At 42.7% G+C, this 17,873-nt stretch overlaps 1 protein-coding gene across 2 annotated transcripts in view; it reads right to left on the reverse strand.

The window, feature by feature from the left end:
- Window positions 1-15,341, reverse strand: part of samd4a (sterile alpha motif domain containing 4A) — a 62,554-nt gene extending 47,213 nt beyond the window's left edge. For both annotated transcript variants that reach the window (XM_030091809.1, XM_030091800.1), the window contains exons 1-2: window positions 15,205-15,341; window positions 13,433-14,145 (exon numbers count right to left, since the gene is read on the reverse strand). In XM_030091809.1, coding sequence (XP_029947669.1) covers window positions 13,433-13,628 — 196 coding nt within the window. In that variant the 5' untranslated portion in view covers window positions 13,629-14,145; window positions 15,205-15,341. The remainder of the gene's footprint in view (window positions 1-13,432; window positions 14,146-15,204) is intronic.
- Window positions 15,342-17,873: the final 2,532 nt, after the last annotated feature.

Below are 17,873 nucleotides of genomic sequence, written 5' to 3' on the forward strand. Positions count from 1 at the left end.
GTATACTGTTGGTGTACAGTAGGTGTAAAGTAAGTCTTTTCCTCTGTGGCGATTATTTATTTATACTGGGTGATGTTTTTAACAGCAGCCAACACAAGTGTGAGAGTGTAATGGCTTATACTTGTGAAGTGGGAAGCACCTGCCTGATGACAAGCTGTGTGTGTGTGTGTGTGTGTGTGTGTGTGTGTGTGTGTGTGTGTGTGTGTGTGTGTGTGTGTGTGTGTGTGTGTGTGTGTGTGTGTGTGTGTGTGTTCCCACAGGAAAAGGAACACCATGGATGCAGACATCCTGCCTTAGGAGCCTCATCAGAGTAAAGTGCTCTTTAATGTGTCTCATGTCTTTCCACATCCACTCTGAATAGAAATTAAACCAGGTCAGCAAAAGTTAGGAACAGCACTACAGTACTGCTATCAGTACGGCAAAGTAACGGTTGCCAACCTTAGAAGCTGGTGGCAGAGGAAGTGGGGGCACCAGAGATCGCCGGGTTAGGGTCAAGGTTACAGTAGTCACTGTAGATTATTTTGAAGGCTCCTGTTTTCGTATTTTCCTGGGTAGGTGTGTCTGCCAGATTTAGCTTTACTTTAATGTGGGGTTTCATGAGAAAAAAAATTAGAAGAAATCACTATAATCTATCTGTTGTCAAGTTTCTTGTGTCCAAAGTTCATGTATGTTTTGTATGAATCACAAGGCCAGCTAAGAACATTCATTGTTCCATATTTATTTGTCATTGGGGGATGTTTCTCAGCAGAGGAGCACGCCTGCTCTATGAATGAAGGACAATCCCTGGCTATCCTTCCCTCCGACCCCCCTCCTCTGCCACTTCCTCTCACGTCTTTCCTCAACATCCCTTCTTCTCCCCTGCTGCTGAAGTAATTGGCAGTTGGACTTCTGGAGGAAACGGGGCGGGGGGGCTGAGAGCAGAGCGAATGGATAGCTGTCTACCTGCAGACGTGTGCATAGCGCTGCAGCGTTGGGGAGGCTCTGAATGTGGCAGTCGCAGCTATGCTGGGAATGTGGGCCTACGCTCTGCCAGGACTGGACCGGAGAAGCCCACAACTCTATTTAAGGAAATGGCAGTCGGGGGCCCATCGGCCGCCTCTTTGCCTCTTCGTTTCTCTGTCTGTCTTTTCCTCTGATCAAATCCTCCTTTCCTTCCTCATACACGGCAGATCATTATTTTCCTTTGTGTGAGATTTCTTTAGACACATACCTGCTGGGAAAGAGGAAAACACACACAGGCAAAGAGGAAAGTGTGTGCACAAACAAGCAGCAGTGTGGCGATGGTGTGGTTTGGGGTAATTGTTTCCGGCACCTTTGGGAGTTTAATCAGGACGTGTCTTTGCAAACTATCTTTCTGATGTGGTCAACAACAAAAACAACTGCAAGAAAGAAAAACAGTAAGTGCTAAAGTAGCTGTAAAGTCAATGTTGAGGGGATTTGATGATCTTCTATCTTATTTTTGATCCCAATCTTGATTAAAAAAGTAAACAATGTACTGAATAAACATAAATCTAAACATTTGCAGAACACCCTGGGGTAGCTGTTCCAGTTGCACTATCATCCCTATTTACAAAGCAATATATGCAAGTGAAAGGAGAAAGCTTTTGTTGCGTTTTGGGTTCTCTGAGCCACTGAAAACAAAACTTTTGGAAAACAGATGTGGAACTTTCTGAAAACGCTATGACTCCATCTCCGTGGACACAGAGGAAAATACAGCTTCCTGGAAATATTTTAACCCCGTCTACGTGCAAACGGAGAAAAGCGCAACTTTTCTGAGACGCTACAGTGAATGCACACCACAAAGTAAACAAGTATTTTTTGACAATAACTTTTTTCGACAATAACTAAAATGGAGGACTCCTGAGTGGTTTGACTGCGTAGGTATTCTTCTATGACTTAGTAGTTTTCTAGTTTCCCGTTACCCGTAACAGAAATCCAACTTCATACAAATGCCCATGTGCTCACAGTCACGTTGTCTGCAGTTTCATGACATAAACTAACAAAAACCACTGGAGGCCCAACAGGAAAGCTACATAGTTTCTCCAATTTCCACAAGAATCGTTTTCGAAATGCTGCCATGTAAACACGGAATTTTTCTAAAACAAAAACGCAAAAACAATGTATTTTTTTCTCGAAACATCGTTGCGTAAAAAGGATCTGACAGCACCTTTTTAGTCATTGGCGAGGTGTTTTGGTTCACACCAAATCACAAATGTGATGTTCACACCTGTCCTGCGGCTCCATACTCGGGCCAATAACTCAACTGTGTTGACATAAAAACTGAAGCTGTTTCTTAAAAATTCTAAATATTTATTACCCTACCGACAATTCCATTAAAAAATATTAATATTTACTAATTACTAACAGTGTTTTCCTTTTGTTTTGTTTTTTCCACTATAAAGCTGAACAAAGATGATGAGCCTATCTCAGCCAAACAAAACCGGATATTTAGTTTTTTTAATTAAATCAGATGAAACTTGCTAAAACTACAATGAACAAAAGTTTTACGGGCTTACAAAACGACATTACTATGAAACTCAATACGTCCACTTTAACACACTTAAACAGCTGTGGTCTGTTGTGTATCTACCACATCCATTAGAAGTATACATTATGGTTAATTGCTTCGTGGAGCGATAAACAAGGGTTGTCCAAACACTGTAAATGACTAAATCAGCTGTAACTGGTGTAACGTACTCAATCCAGTCAGCATACATAGCTAATGTAACACAAAGACACTCTGGCTCAGCATGTGATAACAACACAATCAGCACTTAACTGGTTTGACCACACTAATATGTATACTGTCCACAGAGCGGTGAGAATCTGTAAAGTAAATCTGAGTGCGATGGGAAGTTCTGTATGTGAGTATGATACTTCAGGGTTTACCCAGCATCCTCGGCTGTCAACAGCCTAAAGGACACAGTTTCAGCATTCCAGCTGTAAAGTCGAGGAGGCACAAACTCACACACAGAGTCCCATTCACAAATTCATGACAGCAGCGCGGCCCAAGGTCACGAGACCTCAACTTAGTTTTCACGAGGCGATCAGAGGTTACAGATTTGAGCTGGTGAGTTGTAGGATTAGTGTCATTGTCACGGGTGAAGACATGAAGGGATGGAAATGCTTTGCAAAAGGTTCATTTCATGGTTTCATTTTCCATGATTGAGTCAAGATGAAAGAGGATAAATGCTTGTTTTTCTAAAATAACAAATGTTAGATTAATTGAACATTTAGGCTTTCACTGAGTTCTGTCTGAGAATTTAATATAGCAGAAAATAGCTCACTGAACATCAATTCTGTGTATCTGATCCCTTTTTCCCACCTTAAAAAAAATAAATAAATTGGAATTTTTGTGGGTCTAGCTTTTTTCTAATCAGACAGGAATTGGTGACTTTGTTTTACATATTTTAACTCATACAGAGTGAAGAAGCTTTTCTGAAGGAAATGCATAAACTTAAATGTACAATCTCAAATCAAATCATCTCTGTGTCTAATTTTAAAATAAGCATTAAACCTCAGTTGATGCTGAACCGTTCCCTGAATGACAAATTATTTCTTTTCCTCAAAGCGACTCGTAAGCGATCGCAGCGACACCTGGTCGTGATGAGCTCGGATCCTGAGGTTAGCTTCCTGGAGGGGTCTGGTTTGGGTGAGGTCATTTCCTCCCGCCGGGGACTCAAAGACTCCTCTTGTATGGCCGTCACAGCAACCGTTGCCATGGGGCTGTCACGGTGACTGGTTCTGCTGATGTCACTCCGCCCGTCGCGGCCAACAGCATATCAAACGATTCAAAGTGAACGAGTGCGGCCGTGGCGCCGCGTTGTGCCCCCGCTGCCATCGTCCTTTCATGTTACGACAGAGAGGACAGTCAGAGACACAGCTGAGCGGACCGGAGACCCACAGGAAGGTTTTGGCTCAGCTGCTGTGGGATGGCGGACTAAAGCTGTCCTTGCCAAGAATAATTTTTCAAACAGTAGTCTCTGCATATTAAGACCTTGTTACAAACATGGGATGAATGAGAGAAACTGTTGTCAAAGACTCAAATGAAAAGTCTCAAGGTGCACATCGGTCAACACTGGCTTCTGTATCATCTGATTCACAACTTATGCTTATAAAGTTTAAATCGACCAGACATGCTTTATTAACTTCAAACTATTGCTATTACTGTCTAAACTTCACTTACAAATCAAGGTGAAGGTCAGGGTTACAGCCATTAAATTACTAAATTAAATCTCCATGAGCATGGACACAGATGGTTATTTTAATAAAATGCTACAAAAAGTTTCACATTTGTAGCACGGGGTGATCACACGTCTCTCTATGAAACCTGAAACAAGAGACAAACTGAAGCTACACTGTGATAAATAGCTGTATTTGTGTAAAATGTCAGCCCCAGGTGTTCATGAGACTCACCACCCACAGCCTGTGACCATTAGATGCATTACTGACCAACTGCGTACAGTGTACAAGTCAGACTTGTGTTATTTTGCGTCCGCTGCCTCGTCTGTACAAATCTGCTAGCCTGTGCAGTTGGGATTGGGCGGTTCCCGAGCTTAAACAGTCTCCTTACACAAGAAGTGTAGTGTAGTGTATAGCACAGCCAGCTGCTTGAGAGCGGGGCTGGGATGAGGAAGGGCAGGGCTGAGAGTCGGGGGCTATATGGGGAAACATTATACGCCTCTATGTCTGGTCTGGTCAGGACGCGACGGAGGGTTCATCTCGGAGACAGACTGGTATCCCTCACCTGTTCTCACCCTGCTCTCAATCCACTATTACACACATACATACACAAATGAGTAACCCAGTTAAGTTTCATGTTGTTCGTTTTCATCATGAAGTCTTTTTTTAGTTGTTGTTTTCCAAGAAATAGTCATGGGAATATTTTCCCTCCTTCTCACTTACGGTAAAACACTGCCGAGTGTCAAATGACTCATACTGTACCCACGTTTCCTAATTCTTCCTAAATGCATGTGCAGCTTTGTGGGGTTTCCTCCTCTGCACCACCAGCAGAGCTGCCTTCAGATTTGTCTCAAACTCCCAGGGGTGTGTGTAAGTCTCATTCAGCACGATTGGTTACTGACTATCTCGAACACACCCCCTTTTACTTTGAAGTGCTTTTACTAGGAATATGCAATACTTAGGAATCAAGTGGACCAAGCTGGTTCACAGAGTATTTCATTCATTACTTTGGGAAACCAGTGGGGATCTTTTTTAAGCATGTAAAATGGATTGTGTTCAAACAGGACAGAATTGTTTGGTCATTTGGCTGATGTGCAGCCCGGTTTAGTTGGAACTAAATATTCCACACATCTAGAAGTAAGACTGTCTTATAAGGAAAATGCAGGATGCAAGTTTTTCCATGATGACTTGTTGGTTCTGTGTTAGTTAAACAGCTCCAGTTTATATCATTTAGAACTATCCAATCACCTTTTAAAGGAGTGAAAAAAGCAAGTCAAAATCTTTCGTATTAACATTCATTGACCAGATGTCTCAAATATCTAATTTCAAGGGCCCCGTAGGTTATTGGAGCTCAGACCTCATTCACATGACACCATGTGTAAGGTAAATGGAAAAACTTTGTTGTGTCATGACTCCTGGTCCTTATTCTCCTGGGAATTGGTAGTTTTACAGTTGAGAGTCACCGCAATAGCAACCCCAAACAGTGCAATTTCACGTAAAATGTTGTCATGCAAACAAGGCCTCAGCAACCCATCTGATGGTCCTGGTCTCCATTGGTGTGGAAGTGGGACAAAATGTAAATTCATTTGTGATATCTGAAGTGCTGAAAATTCTCTGTGTAGCTGAAGTCCATTTTATCTTTGTCATGGGTGTCCCTGAGACTGTTGAGCATTTGGATTATGAATGTTTCTGATGACTAGCTTCAAATTTAATTCAAGACCAGTCAGCTTGTCTACAAGGGAAAATTGCTAAGAAAACAGTCAAAAATGATGGCATGCATTCTTAACTGAAAACAGAGACAGCTGATGTTTCTTCAGTATTGAAAGGAGATCAGAGCACAACAAACAAACTCATTCTGTCTTTTTATATAGTTTATAATGAAATCTGGCCTAAAACCAAAAGTTGGCCATTTTTCAGCTACATAAATAAATGTGTTGACACAGTTAACAGTTGATTACTGCTGAATATGCTTCTATAACATATTCAGTGGTGGCATGTGTATTCAGTGGGAGGCTGGGAGTAAACACACACACAGATAGATACACGATGCAGTGATCCAACATGCTGGGGAAAGCAAAGCTGGGATCAAAGTTGGAAAGACGTACACAAGGGTTCAGTGAGAAACTAAACCTCCAGGATTTATGAAGCGCTTGATTGCATAATCCCTGCTATCAGTGACACCTCGTCTGCCTCTCTCACAGATAATATCAAGACCCTGACATGTCTCAGGCTTCCAGCAGCTTCTATAAGTCCTTTTGGCAGTTCGGCCGAAACCCCAGGTTCTCAGATCATCCCCTTGTTTTCACTCACACTCACACACACACACACACACACACACACACACACACACACACACACACACACACACACATACACACACATACACACACATACACACACACACACACACACACCTGGAATCTAGTGAAAGAGAAAAAGCCTTTGCGGAAGAGGCCCGGGGAAAAAGACTAGCTTTATTTCGTTTTCCCCTCTGGTCGTTTTGGCAGGTTGTCTGTCCCCATTCCTGAGGTTCAGTACGAGTTCACAGAACACGCCGTCAACTTCCAGAAATAAACTGTTTGCTCATGCGTGGGTGCGATGAAATAGTTTGGCTCCCAAACCAGAGACAAGAGCTCTCTCTCTCTCTCTCTTTCTCCAATGAGATGTTCAGTAAGGCACAAAGGCTGTTGACAAACTGAATCTGTATGAGTGTGTGAAAAATAAGATTAGGTCACTTCCACTTCTTAGTTTTATCTCTATGAGTACCGGTATTTTTAGAGGCTCCTTTGGCAGAAAATCCAAACTACATCAGACTCAAACGAAAGGGTGATACTGGTGTTGGTTTCAAGGGGATGTCATAACTTTGCCTGCCTCGTTCTGCTCCTGTACACTGTCAACATGGCTGCCCATGCAGTGCTGAGGCATGCTTACAGAAACACGCCACTATTATGTTAATGCTGATCATCTTACGCTAGATTTAACTGTAAAGAAGAAGCATAAACAAAAAACCCTCAAGGTTTTACTGAATGGGTATAGGACAGCTTTTCAGTGAGGGTGGAACACATACACTCTGATCAAGTTAAAATCTGATCAGGCAGAGAAACGGGTGAATGGTTGTCAGCAGTAAATGGCACCAGTATTCCTGAGTCTTCATCTTTTCCTTATTTTGTCCCACCCATCCCTCCTGCCCCTCCTCCTCTCTTCCACACCGCGATGTACTCAGGAGACCTTCGCTCCCCACTGAGGGTGGAATCAGCTTTCCTTTTCCACTGTGTCTTTTTCCCTCCACACTGGAAAAGCCCCTGTTCGCTGATCGCCTGACTCCACTGTGCTCTAACGTGCCCACATTCCTAGACAGTATCCCCAGCACAGGAACCGTTTACCGCCTCGGCTAGGAATGCTGATTTCCAGTCCAGGTTTTCATCAGACCTAGTTTAGGCACAGAGTGCAACAGGAATTCACTGAGTATTACTCGCCATTATAAAACACAGACTTTCCCTCCATGTCAGTCATCCTATATACCTGCAAACTGAGAACTATGCTTTTTTTCTCAGTTTTGCAATATCAGACCGAGAACTTATGTTGAAAGCATGGATGACAAGTAAATAAGTTCTTCTTTTAAACTAAGAGTAATATTTTTGATTACATTCATGGTAAATCCATAATTCCTTGTCATTCAGATTTTAAGAGGCGATATGACTCTCAGATGTGAACAAAGGTGTCTTTGCAGGTTGCTGAGTTGGGTTTCTCCTGTCATATCCCACATGTGTAGTTAAAGTCAGTTTTATCTACTAATTCGTAATACTTTTTTCAAACATTGATAATGAAGAGGTCACCAGCACAGGGCTGACTCGTGAGGACAGATCGCACACACATTCACACTTCTAATTTATTTAGTCACCATTGAATCAACAAACACGAAGAACATGCAAACTATACACAGAAAACTTAAGAATAAAAAAGTCTTCTTATTTTGAGGCCAAAGAGCTAACCTGTACAAAAACACATTTGAAGAAAAAAAAAAATCGAATCTGAATCTGTTTGTTTCGCAACTCCTTTCTCCAATTGCCTAACACAAAAACTGAATATAGCGATATCACTTATGAAATGTCTGAAAAGTATGACCTTTAAATGAAAAAGGCTCGGGTTAGGTTACTCTGTCACACTGATTCAGTAAATCTTTTTTCAGAAAGAATAAGTGATTATACCTGTGTAACAAATTCATAGCTGTGTCTTGATTTTGGTCCTGCAACCCTTAAGGTTGTGGCCCTCTCAGTCTTTGGGGTTCAGGTTCTCTGATGGCTGAGTAGTTTGAGACAGACTACTGGGCATTTCGGGCCTTCAAGCTGCATTGCCTAGGAACCGTGATTTAATCTGTACAGTGAAGAACTTAAAACTTGTTGGACTTGTTGGATAAATTGTTGGATTTACTTTGCGCCATGGTCATCAACATCATGGGTCTTTAAATTCAACGTACAAAGGAAAGGCCCTTTAATTGGGTAATAGCTTATGGGTCATCATTGTAGTCTGTACAAGCCTTGTCCTTAGCTTTTCTTTTTCCTTTTTTTTTTTTTTGAGTGCGTTCAAGATGCAGAGATGGGATGAGATGCAAATCAAACAAACTGCAGCATTTCCACAACACAACTTAATAACTGTAATTTAAATGAACCCTCATTGACAGTTTCAACTATCTATTCAAAGTCGCATCTGCCTGGAAGCATCAAAACCCTGACAGCTGAAATGGCCATACAGGCCAGGTCAGCAGTATGCCACATGAAAATGAAGCCAGTCATTCTGAACACCAGGCCCACTGTCCTGCCGCGACTCCACCCCTTACACCAACCACTGAACCCTGTGTGTGACTGCGTGTGTGTGTGTCTGTGTGTGTGTGCATGTCATCCTTCAGACAGCGATCTTCTCACTGTCCGAGTCCTCTCAACTTAATCCAATATTGTCCCTCATGAGGCTGGCTCAAAAGAAGTTTTGTTCTCCTCACGAGGGATGAAAAACAGGAAGTTACATTACTTAGTCATCACATGAAAAATGTAGCAGGCTACACTTTCTTTGAAAAAAAAAAAAAGAACATAGTAAAAAGTATTTAACTTTTCAAAAGGTGGAAACATCTTGAAATGATTTAGCGCCAATGATTTATTACAGCTCAAGTGAAACCTGATTAAGGAAAATGAGTTGCTGGATCTGTTTAAGGAAATGATAGTGGCAGGATGTTGTGGGTTGCTGGGCTATGATCATGTGAGCATAACCCAAATCATCTCCCAACATATTTAATTGGAAACAATATGTTTGACCCACTAAAACTGAGCTGTCATTACTTGTTTCCTTGTCTCAAATACAGGACAAATACAGCGGTACCATTACCAGTACCACACCAGTCCAGCATGCTGTCAGCAGTGTAGAAGAGAGCTTTCTTGCTTAGCTAAATATATTCCATGATGATTCAGCAAGGGGGAAACATGAATCCTTAAATCATTGAATCACAAAGGTAAATCATTTTCACTAGTATTTTTTGCCATTTCAGACATTTCAACACACTTTACATGATTGGTTCACTGTGCCATTCACTTCTACATTCACAGTCGTACTTGGGTTTTAAGAGTCTTGCCCAAAGACACTTGAAAGACTCTACTGGGCACAATCAACTGTGACTAGATTTGTGACCAGATGTTACAAGTAATGCCAAATACGAGAAAGTTTTGTTGAACTTGTGTTTGTTGGGCCACGTTTCTCAAAGTTGGGAGTTCTGAACATTAACAGTTGTACAGAAACAAAATCGACTTCAAAATTCAGATTATTTTTCAGCAACATGTCAATCAACCTATGTAAAAGCATTGGTCATCAGATTAATTGAAAAAGAAAATAAATATTTTTAAAAAATCTATTTGCCAATAAAAGGAACAGCATAATATCTAAGGTCAGCGTTATATGCACTCCTTCATGTGATTCAGAGAAATAGTGATCCCATTGACTAGGACTACATCTGAAGTCGCAAGAAAAAGTCACATCACTTGCTGAGTCCAAAAACAAGGCCGCCTCAGAGCCGCTTCGAGAAGTAGGTCACTGAGGATTCCATTCATTTGTACACTGCTTTCCAAATAGTTGCGCTTTTCCACTCAGCCCAAGACTTCCAGCTGTAAGTTAACCCTTCACCAGCTGGCAAGTTTCATTTCCATATCGTCATCAGGTTACACTGCCCTTAATAACCAGCTAATGACCCAATTACTGTGTATGAGGAGTTTCCCTATCTGTTCAACTGCCTTTTCAATGACTTACATGATGAGCAGTTTGAGGTTGATACTACATGCTCTTGTTTAGGTTATAAACTTGTTTTAACCTTTTCTTTTCTGTTCAGTCAATCCAGGTCTTCAAAAAGGTATACTAATGAAGCTGGAGCATCATATTTTACACTGGGCTGTCATAAATGTGCCATTAAAAATGAAAGTCATCTGCATTCACACAAAAAAAGGAATATTTAATGGGATATTTCAGTCTGAACCACAAAATCAAGTTATGGACACCTGTCACTGCCAATGACCAAGTAACTAAAATTAGAAAAATAAGAAAGCAGAATAAAACGAAACTTCAAATAAAAAGTCCTCTTTTCAAATTGTTTGAATATTGTTTCATGTATAGTGTTCCCATAAAAAAAAAAAAAATCACCTCATCTTGTTTAGGCTTTAAAGGATCTGCAATAACAAATAACTCAACACTACAGTACTCTGATTTCTAAAAAGAAATACCAATATTGGCCCAGTAAAATGCTCAACTGACATATCAGCCTTACCCCAGCATATAAGTACTCAAACAAGCCACCGCAGCATTCCAGAACGATCGCGTAACCTTATAACCTTTTTTTCTAAACCAGCATGTGTTCTGATGAGACGTCTGCAGCACTGAAAGGACCACTGATTCCACATTACTTTGCTGAATCAGTAGCTGAAGAAAAAACAACCACAAGCTGACAGAGTTGGGATAAAACAGAAGGGTGTGGTCCAACATTAAAGTAATCTTTTATGAATACAAATAAACATAGAATATCTGGATGTGACAGGCACTGACATGCTCTTTGAATGACTATGGTCTCAACAATGAGCCAAAACACTGGACCACCTGCTGGATATTGTCTCATTTGCAGTTAAAGCAGCTTTGGCTCATCAATTCATGGACACCACTAAACCCCGGAAGGTGTTTTGAGATGTTTAGCTCCAAGATGTCTACAGAAGATCCCTCTCAGCCTGGCAGCTGTGAGACAGGATCTCCACGGGACGCCATCTTTCATTTTACTCAGTTAACATAAAAGCACAAAAACTCAAGGAAATGTGTAACTTTTCTGGTTCTGTTTTGTTGTCATGATTCGAAGCAGTAGCTTGTATTATTGCAAAGCCTGTTTTTTTTTTCCCAAAGAGTTCATTTCAGAACACTGTGTAGCAGCAGTGGTTTGACAAATTTTTTATGGTTGCAACCCGCATGCTTAACTTTGCTGCTCATCCCACAAAAGCATGTTCCGTCCAAATGTGTTACAATTTTGAAAGATAAACAGGCTTTCTGACAACACAATGTTTACTACTGATCATCACATGACTTTCTGATGTGAATCCTTCAACATTTATTCTGCTGTCTGTCATTCAAAGAGATTACATGAATAAAAAAAAAACATTGCAAACACACATTCTTTTACTTATGCTTTGCTGATCATGTATGAAAAAAACCACTGCCACTAAACCACCACATCAGGGTGTCTTCTGAAGAAGAAAGAGCAAAATCACATCTACAATTTTCTTTCTCTCTTGCTTTCCCGAATCTCCTGCCAGCTTTGATCTTGCAATCTGAATAAGCCTGAGTTTGGAAAGAAAGTCTATAAATGTCATATATAAATTCCTTTTGATGTTTTGAGTTTTAACTCACGACACTTTACCAAACAGGCTGTGTTAAGCGGAGCCACTTCCCATGGCTAAAGCCTGATGGAAACTCCGTAAAACATGTGGGTGTCACTGCCGGGCAGGGTCATTATGTCACCCCGGCTGGAGCGAGCAGATGCGTTGCTGCATGCAGATGTTGCCATAGGTACGCAGAGACGCCCGCTCTCCATCGCAGCGGCACTTCATTTCTATTTTTCATGAGCCCAGTCGGTTGCCAGGGTTTTTGTTTCCATGGCCACGCTGCAGTCTGATGCAACAAAACCCAGCCAGAAGTCCCCCTGGGTGCCTTGGCACGGTACCAGACCAGGCAGCGCTTCAGCCGGCGGTGATAGGCTGGCAGGCCGGCTCAGTGAGTGACATCTCCGACTGAGCCACAGTGCCAGCTGAGCTAACGCTTTACATGACCCCAACCTCCCTCTGCCCTCTTCTGCCGGCTGGCTACAGGTCAGCACAACACTGCACCATTTTAACCCATCAATGATGCAGCTATGCATCACTCACGATGGATCTTCAAGATGTGTCGAGAGGAATGTTTGTCAAAAGACTAGGAGCGATTGTCCATGTCTGTTGTGGGATCCAGAAGTTTTATGGACATTAATCTATCGATACTTATCCGCCATAATATAATGATCACTTGCCTACTCGTGTCTAAGTCAATTTTGCTGCCAAATTAGCGCTGACCTGTTGAGGTGTGGACGCCACAAGACTTCTGGAGGTGTGCTGTGGTATCTGGCACCAAGACGTCGGCAGAAGATTGTGCTGTAGTAAGGTGGGATCTCGATGGGACCACAATCAATGACCACTGGCCACTTACAAACATCTCCTGTATTCTGGTTTTCCTTCCTTGGGCCATTTATGATGGACACACAGACCACTGACAATTGGGAATTCCCCCCAAAAAGTTTGGGAGATGCTCTGACGCAGTCATCTTGTCATGCTAACCTGTCTGCTGTTAAACTCACTCAGTCATTGTTCCTTCTTTTAAATCACCCACATCTGGGACAAAATGTTGACTTGCTACATACAGAAGTCTGACACCAATGATGACAGAGAGAATCTGCATTTTTTTTTTGCATCCCATTAAGAAATATCACCAATGTGTGTATTGATCTATTCTTGTATTAGTAAAAACAAATAACAGAATGAGAACACTATAGTGTGTTTTCCTGTACACCACTTGTTCATTCCAGTCACAATGAAGAGACAGAAACAACCTGAGAACCTGATCGATACCTTCAGTCTGTCAGAGCCTGTCAATGCATCTTCACTATGTCTCAGTGTAACAGTTGACAGTGTAGAGCAGGTGGCTGTCCTACCTGGATTGTTGGCCTCTCCCTCCAGGACCTGGAGCTCTGTGCACTCGGCGAGGGAGTGCTCCAAGCAGAGCTGTAAGAAGCGGGCCTGGGTGCGGCTCACCCTCTTCAGCAGGGACAGCAGAGCCACCGTCTGCTCGCACTCGTTCCATCCCTTGAACCAGCTGGCTAGCACGCCCACCTGATCGCGAAACATCATGATCTGCAAGGTGGGATAGAAATGGACCGACTGCAGCAGCTATTGCCGGGCTGAGCTGAGCAGGGCTGAGCGGGAATGACTCAGAGAGCAACGTCGGCCAAGCTTAACACTGATGGTTTTCAGGTGAAATTAGTGGATTGCAGTGATTTCTGAGGTCTCTGGTGTCGTACTGAAGAAGAGCACAGCCGGTAAAGTTCAGCTGAAGTATTGTAGCATCATTCTTAGCTTTGTCTTCATTAGCTGAGACAGCAAGACAGCTGTTAGTCTCTGTGCTGGGTGTATTCCTGCTGGAGGGATTTCCACACTGCCCCCCCCCCTGTTTGATAATCCCCGTCTGCGAGGGTGGGCAAGGTATGAGGTCTTCTTTCTTCTAGCAAGGCATTAAGTGATACAAGCTGCTCTCTGCTGTGTAGTTGCTCTCAGAGGGATTGATATCTGATGAGTCAGCTCTCTCCCGGCACACGCTGTGTCACTTCAGCTTCAGTGGCATTTTTTCTTCAGGGAATCCCTCTCAGGCCTGCAAGAGGATGTCAGACGTTAGAGGAGGGCAGGGGAAGGGGGAAAAAGGCAGCACACTGCACAGACAACAGTCTGTGGCTTCTTCCCCACCTCATGTGTAATTACTTTCACACTAGAGAGGAAAGCCTCAGCAGAAATGCGACAGTGTCCCTGTTGCTTCAGCTCTGCAGGAGCAGTGCTGCTGCTGCAATGGGCCAGTTTTCCAGCACCCACCCTTAAAAAAAAAAAAAAAAAAAAAAAAAAAAAAACTCATACTTGCATTTATAGGTCGCCTTTTCGGTCGTCGCCTATGCGCATAGGCTTGTGGCATTCACCGCCGAGACGAAAATAAATAATTTTCGTTTCTGGTATCCACCCATTCCTAAAAATACAGCTGTCGCTACTACTGGCGCTGCATCCCGGAATTTTCCAGAGGACGCCGGGTTCCAGACTCCGGCTGCTCCCGCTGCTGCTGCTGCTTGGCAGGGCTGCGAGCACACACTTCCCTCCGGTATCCCACCGGCAGGCCACTGCTGCACCTCACCCAGCCGGGGAGGGATGGGGCTGAGGGGGGGGGGGGGGGGGGGGGGGGACCTCCAGGCGGGGAGACCGAGACCGGCTGAGGGGAGCGACTTCCAGCCGCGGAGAGCTGCTGCTGCGGCGGCGGCGGCGGCGGCGGGAGTCTCCGGGGGTGGAGGGCGGGGGAGAGGGAGCGTTAGCCACCGTCTAAAACTGTCACTGTGCTTCATCAGCACACGGCCAGCCACCGCTGGAGTGTGTGAAAAAGAAAGGGAATAAATATAACCGCGTATCTCGGCCCCTTCTCCTATCTATAACTTTCCAATGGGGAAAGCGGCGGAGCGGCGGACACCTCTAGCGGAGCGGGACGCACACCGACACGGCTAACTCACACACCCGGGGCGGGGGGTGGGAATGCACGAACAGGCTGGAATTACACGGCTCTGAAAAGCAATAACTATTTTTAAGGAATTGAACTGCATAAAAGGCCCCAAAAGTTGAGTGCGAGTAGGTGAATAACGGGAGAAAAGAGTTGCTAAAGGCGCTCTCCGGTTCCTACCTGTCGCCGGTTGGTCTCCGGGCGGGCGGCAGGCTCGGCTGTGGTTCCGGGGGAGCGGTGCCCCTTCACTCCGGGTCGGAGGGATTTGCCATCTTGACTAACTTTTCGTGTGTCTCTCCCAGCAGACCGCTCCTCTGCTCTAAAGCAGCGCCGTCAAGCCAGACACGACACACCGGCGACTTCCTGCAGCGGCTTTCAGAGTGAAGGTGGAGGGCTTGGTCTCAGGACGCGCGCGCGCACATACACATACACAATGTGCAGGAGAGGAAAGAAACCCTAGGGACCCATAAAAGCCTTCCAATCAATAATCAAATAATCCCATTACTAATCAAAATAAATAAATAGTAACTGGACTGTGGATCAGCTCTCTGTCAGTGTTAAATGTACTGAACTGCAGCCCCAAATACTTTACATCAAGCACATTCACACACCACTGGGCAGCGGCTTCCATGCAAGGCACTCAGTCCATCCTATCCATTGGGAACAACTTGGTTTTCAGTGTCTTCAACATGTGTACAGATGGGGGGTTTCAGACCTGCAACTTTCCAGTTGAGAGACAACCACTCTTCCAACGTCCACCTCTGTAAGACAAGAGACACACATCTGTAGGGCCCAGCTTAGCAAACTTTTTGAAAATTGTAATCTATTATAAACAATTGTCTAAATTTTTACTGTTTCAGTTGTACTGCCTCTCATCTTTCTATTTGGCTGCAGTCCCTCAAAACCCTGCAAGTATACAGTGGATGGATGGATGGATGGATGGATGGATGGATGGATGGATGGATGGATAGATGGATGGAAGATAATGATGATGGATGGATGGAAGATAATGATGATGGATGGATGGTGGATGTATGAACAATAAACCATTTGAAACATCATTCTCAAATTGCTACAGTTTCTGTGTTTTGTAATATTGCTACTTCGTTGCTGAAACAACACAGCACAGTTGCTCTGCGCGCTGATTCAGACTGATGTGCGTTTAATGTGAAGGCGGGACGGAGCGTGTTCCGGGGCGCGTGTCGTCCGTCTTGACGTCGCGCGGCTCGTTTCCACATGCTAATCATTAACAGCGGAGCATTACGTCAGAGGCTTGGCAGCGCGAGGAAACACCAAAATAGAGAGAGACCGTGTGTATGCGTGTGTGTGCGTGTGTAGGGGGTCGAGCAGCGAGCAAACTGTAAGAAATGTGAGAAAAAGAAAAGTTTTCCACAGTGAATAAGGTCTACGTCATAAGAGAGAAGGAAACTGAAGTAAACCTCTAAAAAACGTGATTCTGGCAATTTATACAATTACTTACATTGTAACTTCATGTCTGTAAATTACATTAACTGTGTAATTAGATATTTATATGTACACTTAAAGATGATCTGATGAAAAGGACGAGTGTGTGAGAGAGAATGTGACAGGTTTCAATGTATTTCATACTCTTAATCTATTGCTTGCTTTAATGTATTTGTTTTATTTCTTTGTAAAGAACTGTGAATTTCCTTGTATCTGAATTATGCTCTACATATAAATTTACCTGTCTTTAAATAACAATTAGCCCTATTATTTTGCTACTTTGAATGGATTGTTCCACAATAGATAGAATACAAGATACGTTATTCATCACATCACAGGCCATCATTGAACGTGTATAATAAAACAACATCATTAACTGTACGACTGAAACCTGTACACAATATGCCATAAAATGCATTTTAATCTAATCTTAACACCTTAAAAAAAAAACGCAAAACTCCATAACAATTGAGTAACAAAATACCAAACAGCCAATTCCCCTTCTTCACATGCCATCATTAGATGCACCATCAGTTCAATTCAATTCGGTCCTTAATGTATGATTTGTTTTTTAATTACTTTAAATTTAGCACTTTGCGAGTAAAAAAGATGATGATGATGATGATGATGATGATGATGATGACATAGATAAGAAGAAGAAATTCAATTAAACGCATTTCAAGGATTGTTTTGATTTTGTTGGTCCTACTGATGGATAAAGAGCTAAAATGTTTTCATGAAAAATCTACAATTTCACTCATGGTAATAACAACAACCCAACAACCTGAACCATCACTTTTAAAACGACACGTCTCGCTCCCTTCTCTCTGGCGCTTTAGATACATTTAGATAACTGTCTTTTGGCGTCATCGTGTGGATATTATGAGTTATTACACGAACGTATCTGAAAGCCTCATGTACAGCTCTCCAATCATTCAGAAAAACGAGCCCAAAAATATTTAATAAGAAAAATCTTATTTTTCTGAAATAGAAATTGATTTTTATTTATGCTCTCTTAAACAGTCTCTTGTTGGAGTTAACATGCGATAAATTACGCAAGAGGAGTGTATCTTAGAATTTAATCCAGAATAAAATCCAGCTCAGGGGGGGAAAACACCCAGAGAGAAAAAGAGAGTTCAGCTGTTTTTCTGTCTTCCTGTACTTTTTGTCAAAATGTACCAGAATGCTGTAACCTGGCCTACCCTGGTATACTAAAAAGAGAATATTAAAAAGAGGAAGTTGTAAGTTCTTCATGGTTTCTGTGATTCAATTTCACTTTTCATCTGTAAAAACTGGTAAAAACCTGCTGAATGGAGTATTAAAAAACTTTACTTGTTTGGTTTTTCACTTTTTTAAATCAAAACTGAACTGCAGACTCTGTCTAT

This window comes from Salarias fasciatus, chromosome 1 (genome assembly GCF_902148845.1).
Source record: "Salarias fasciatus chromosome 1, fSalaFa1.1, whole genome shotgun sequence".
Classification (NCBI taxonomy): Eukaryota; Metazoa; Chordata; class Actinopteri; order Blenniiformes; family Blenniidae; genus Salarias; species Salarias fasciatus.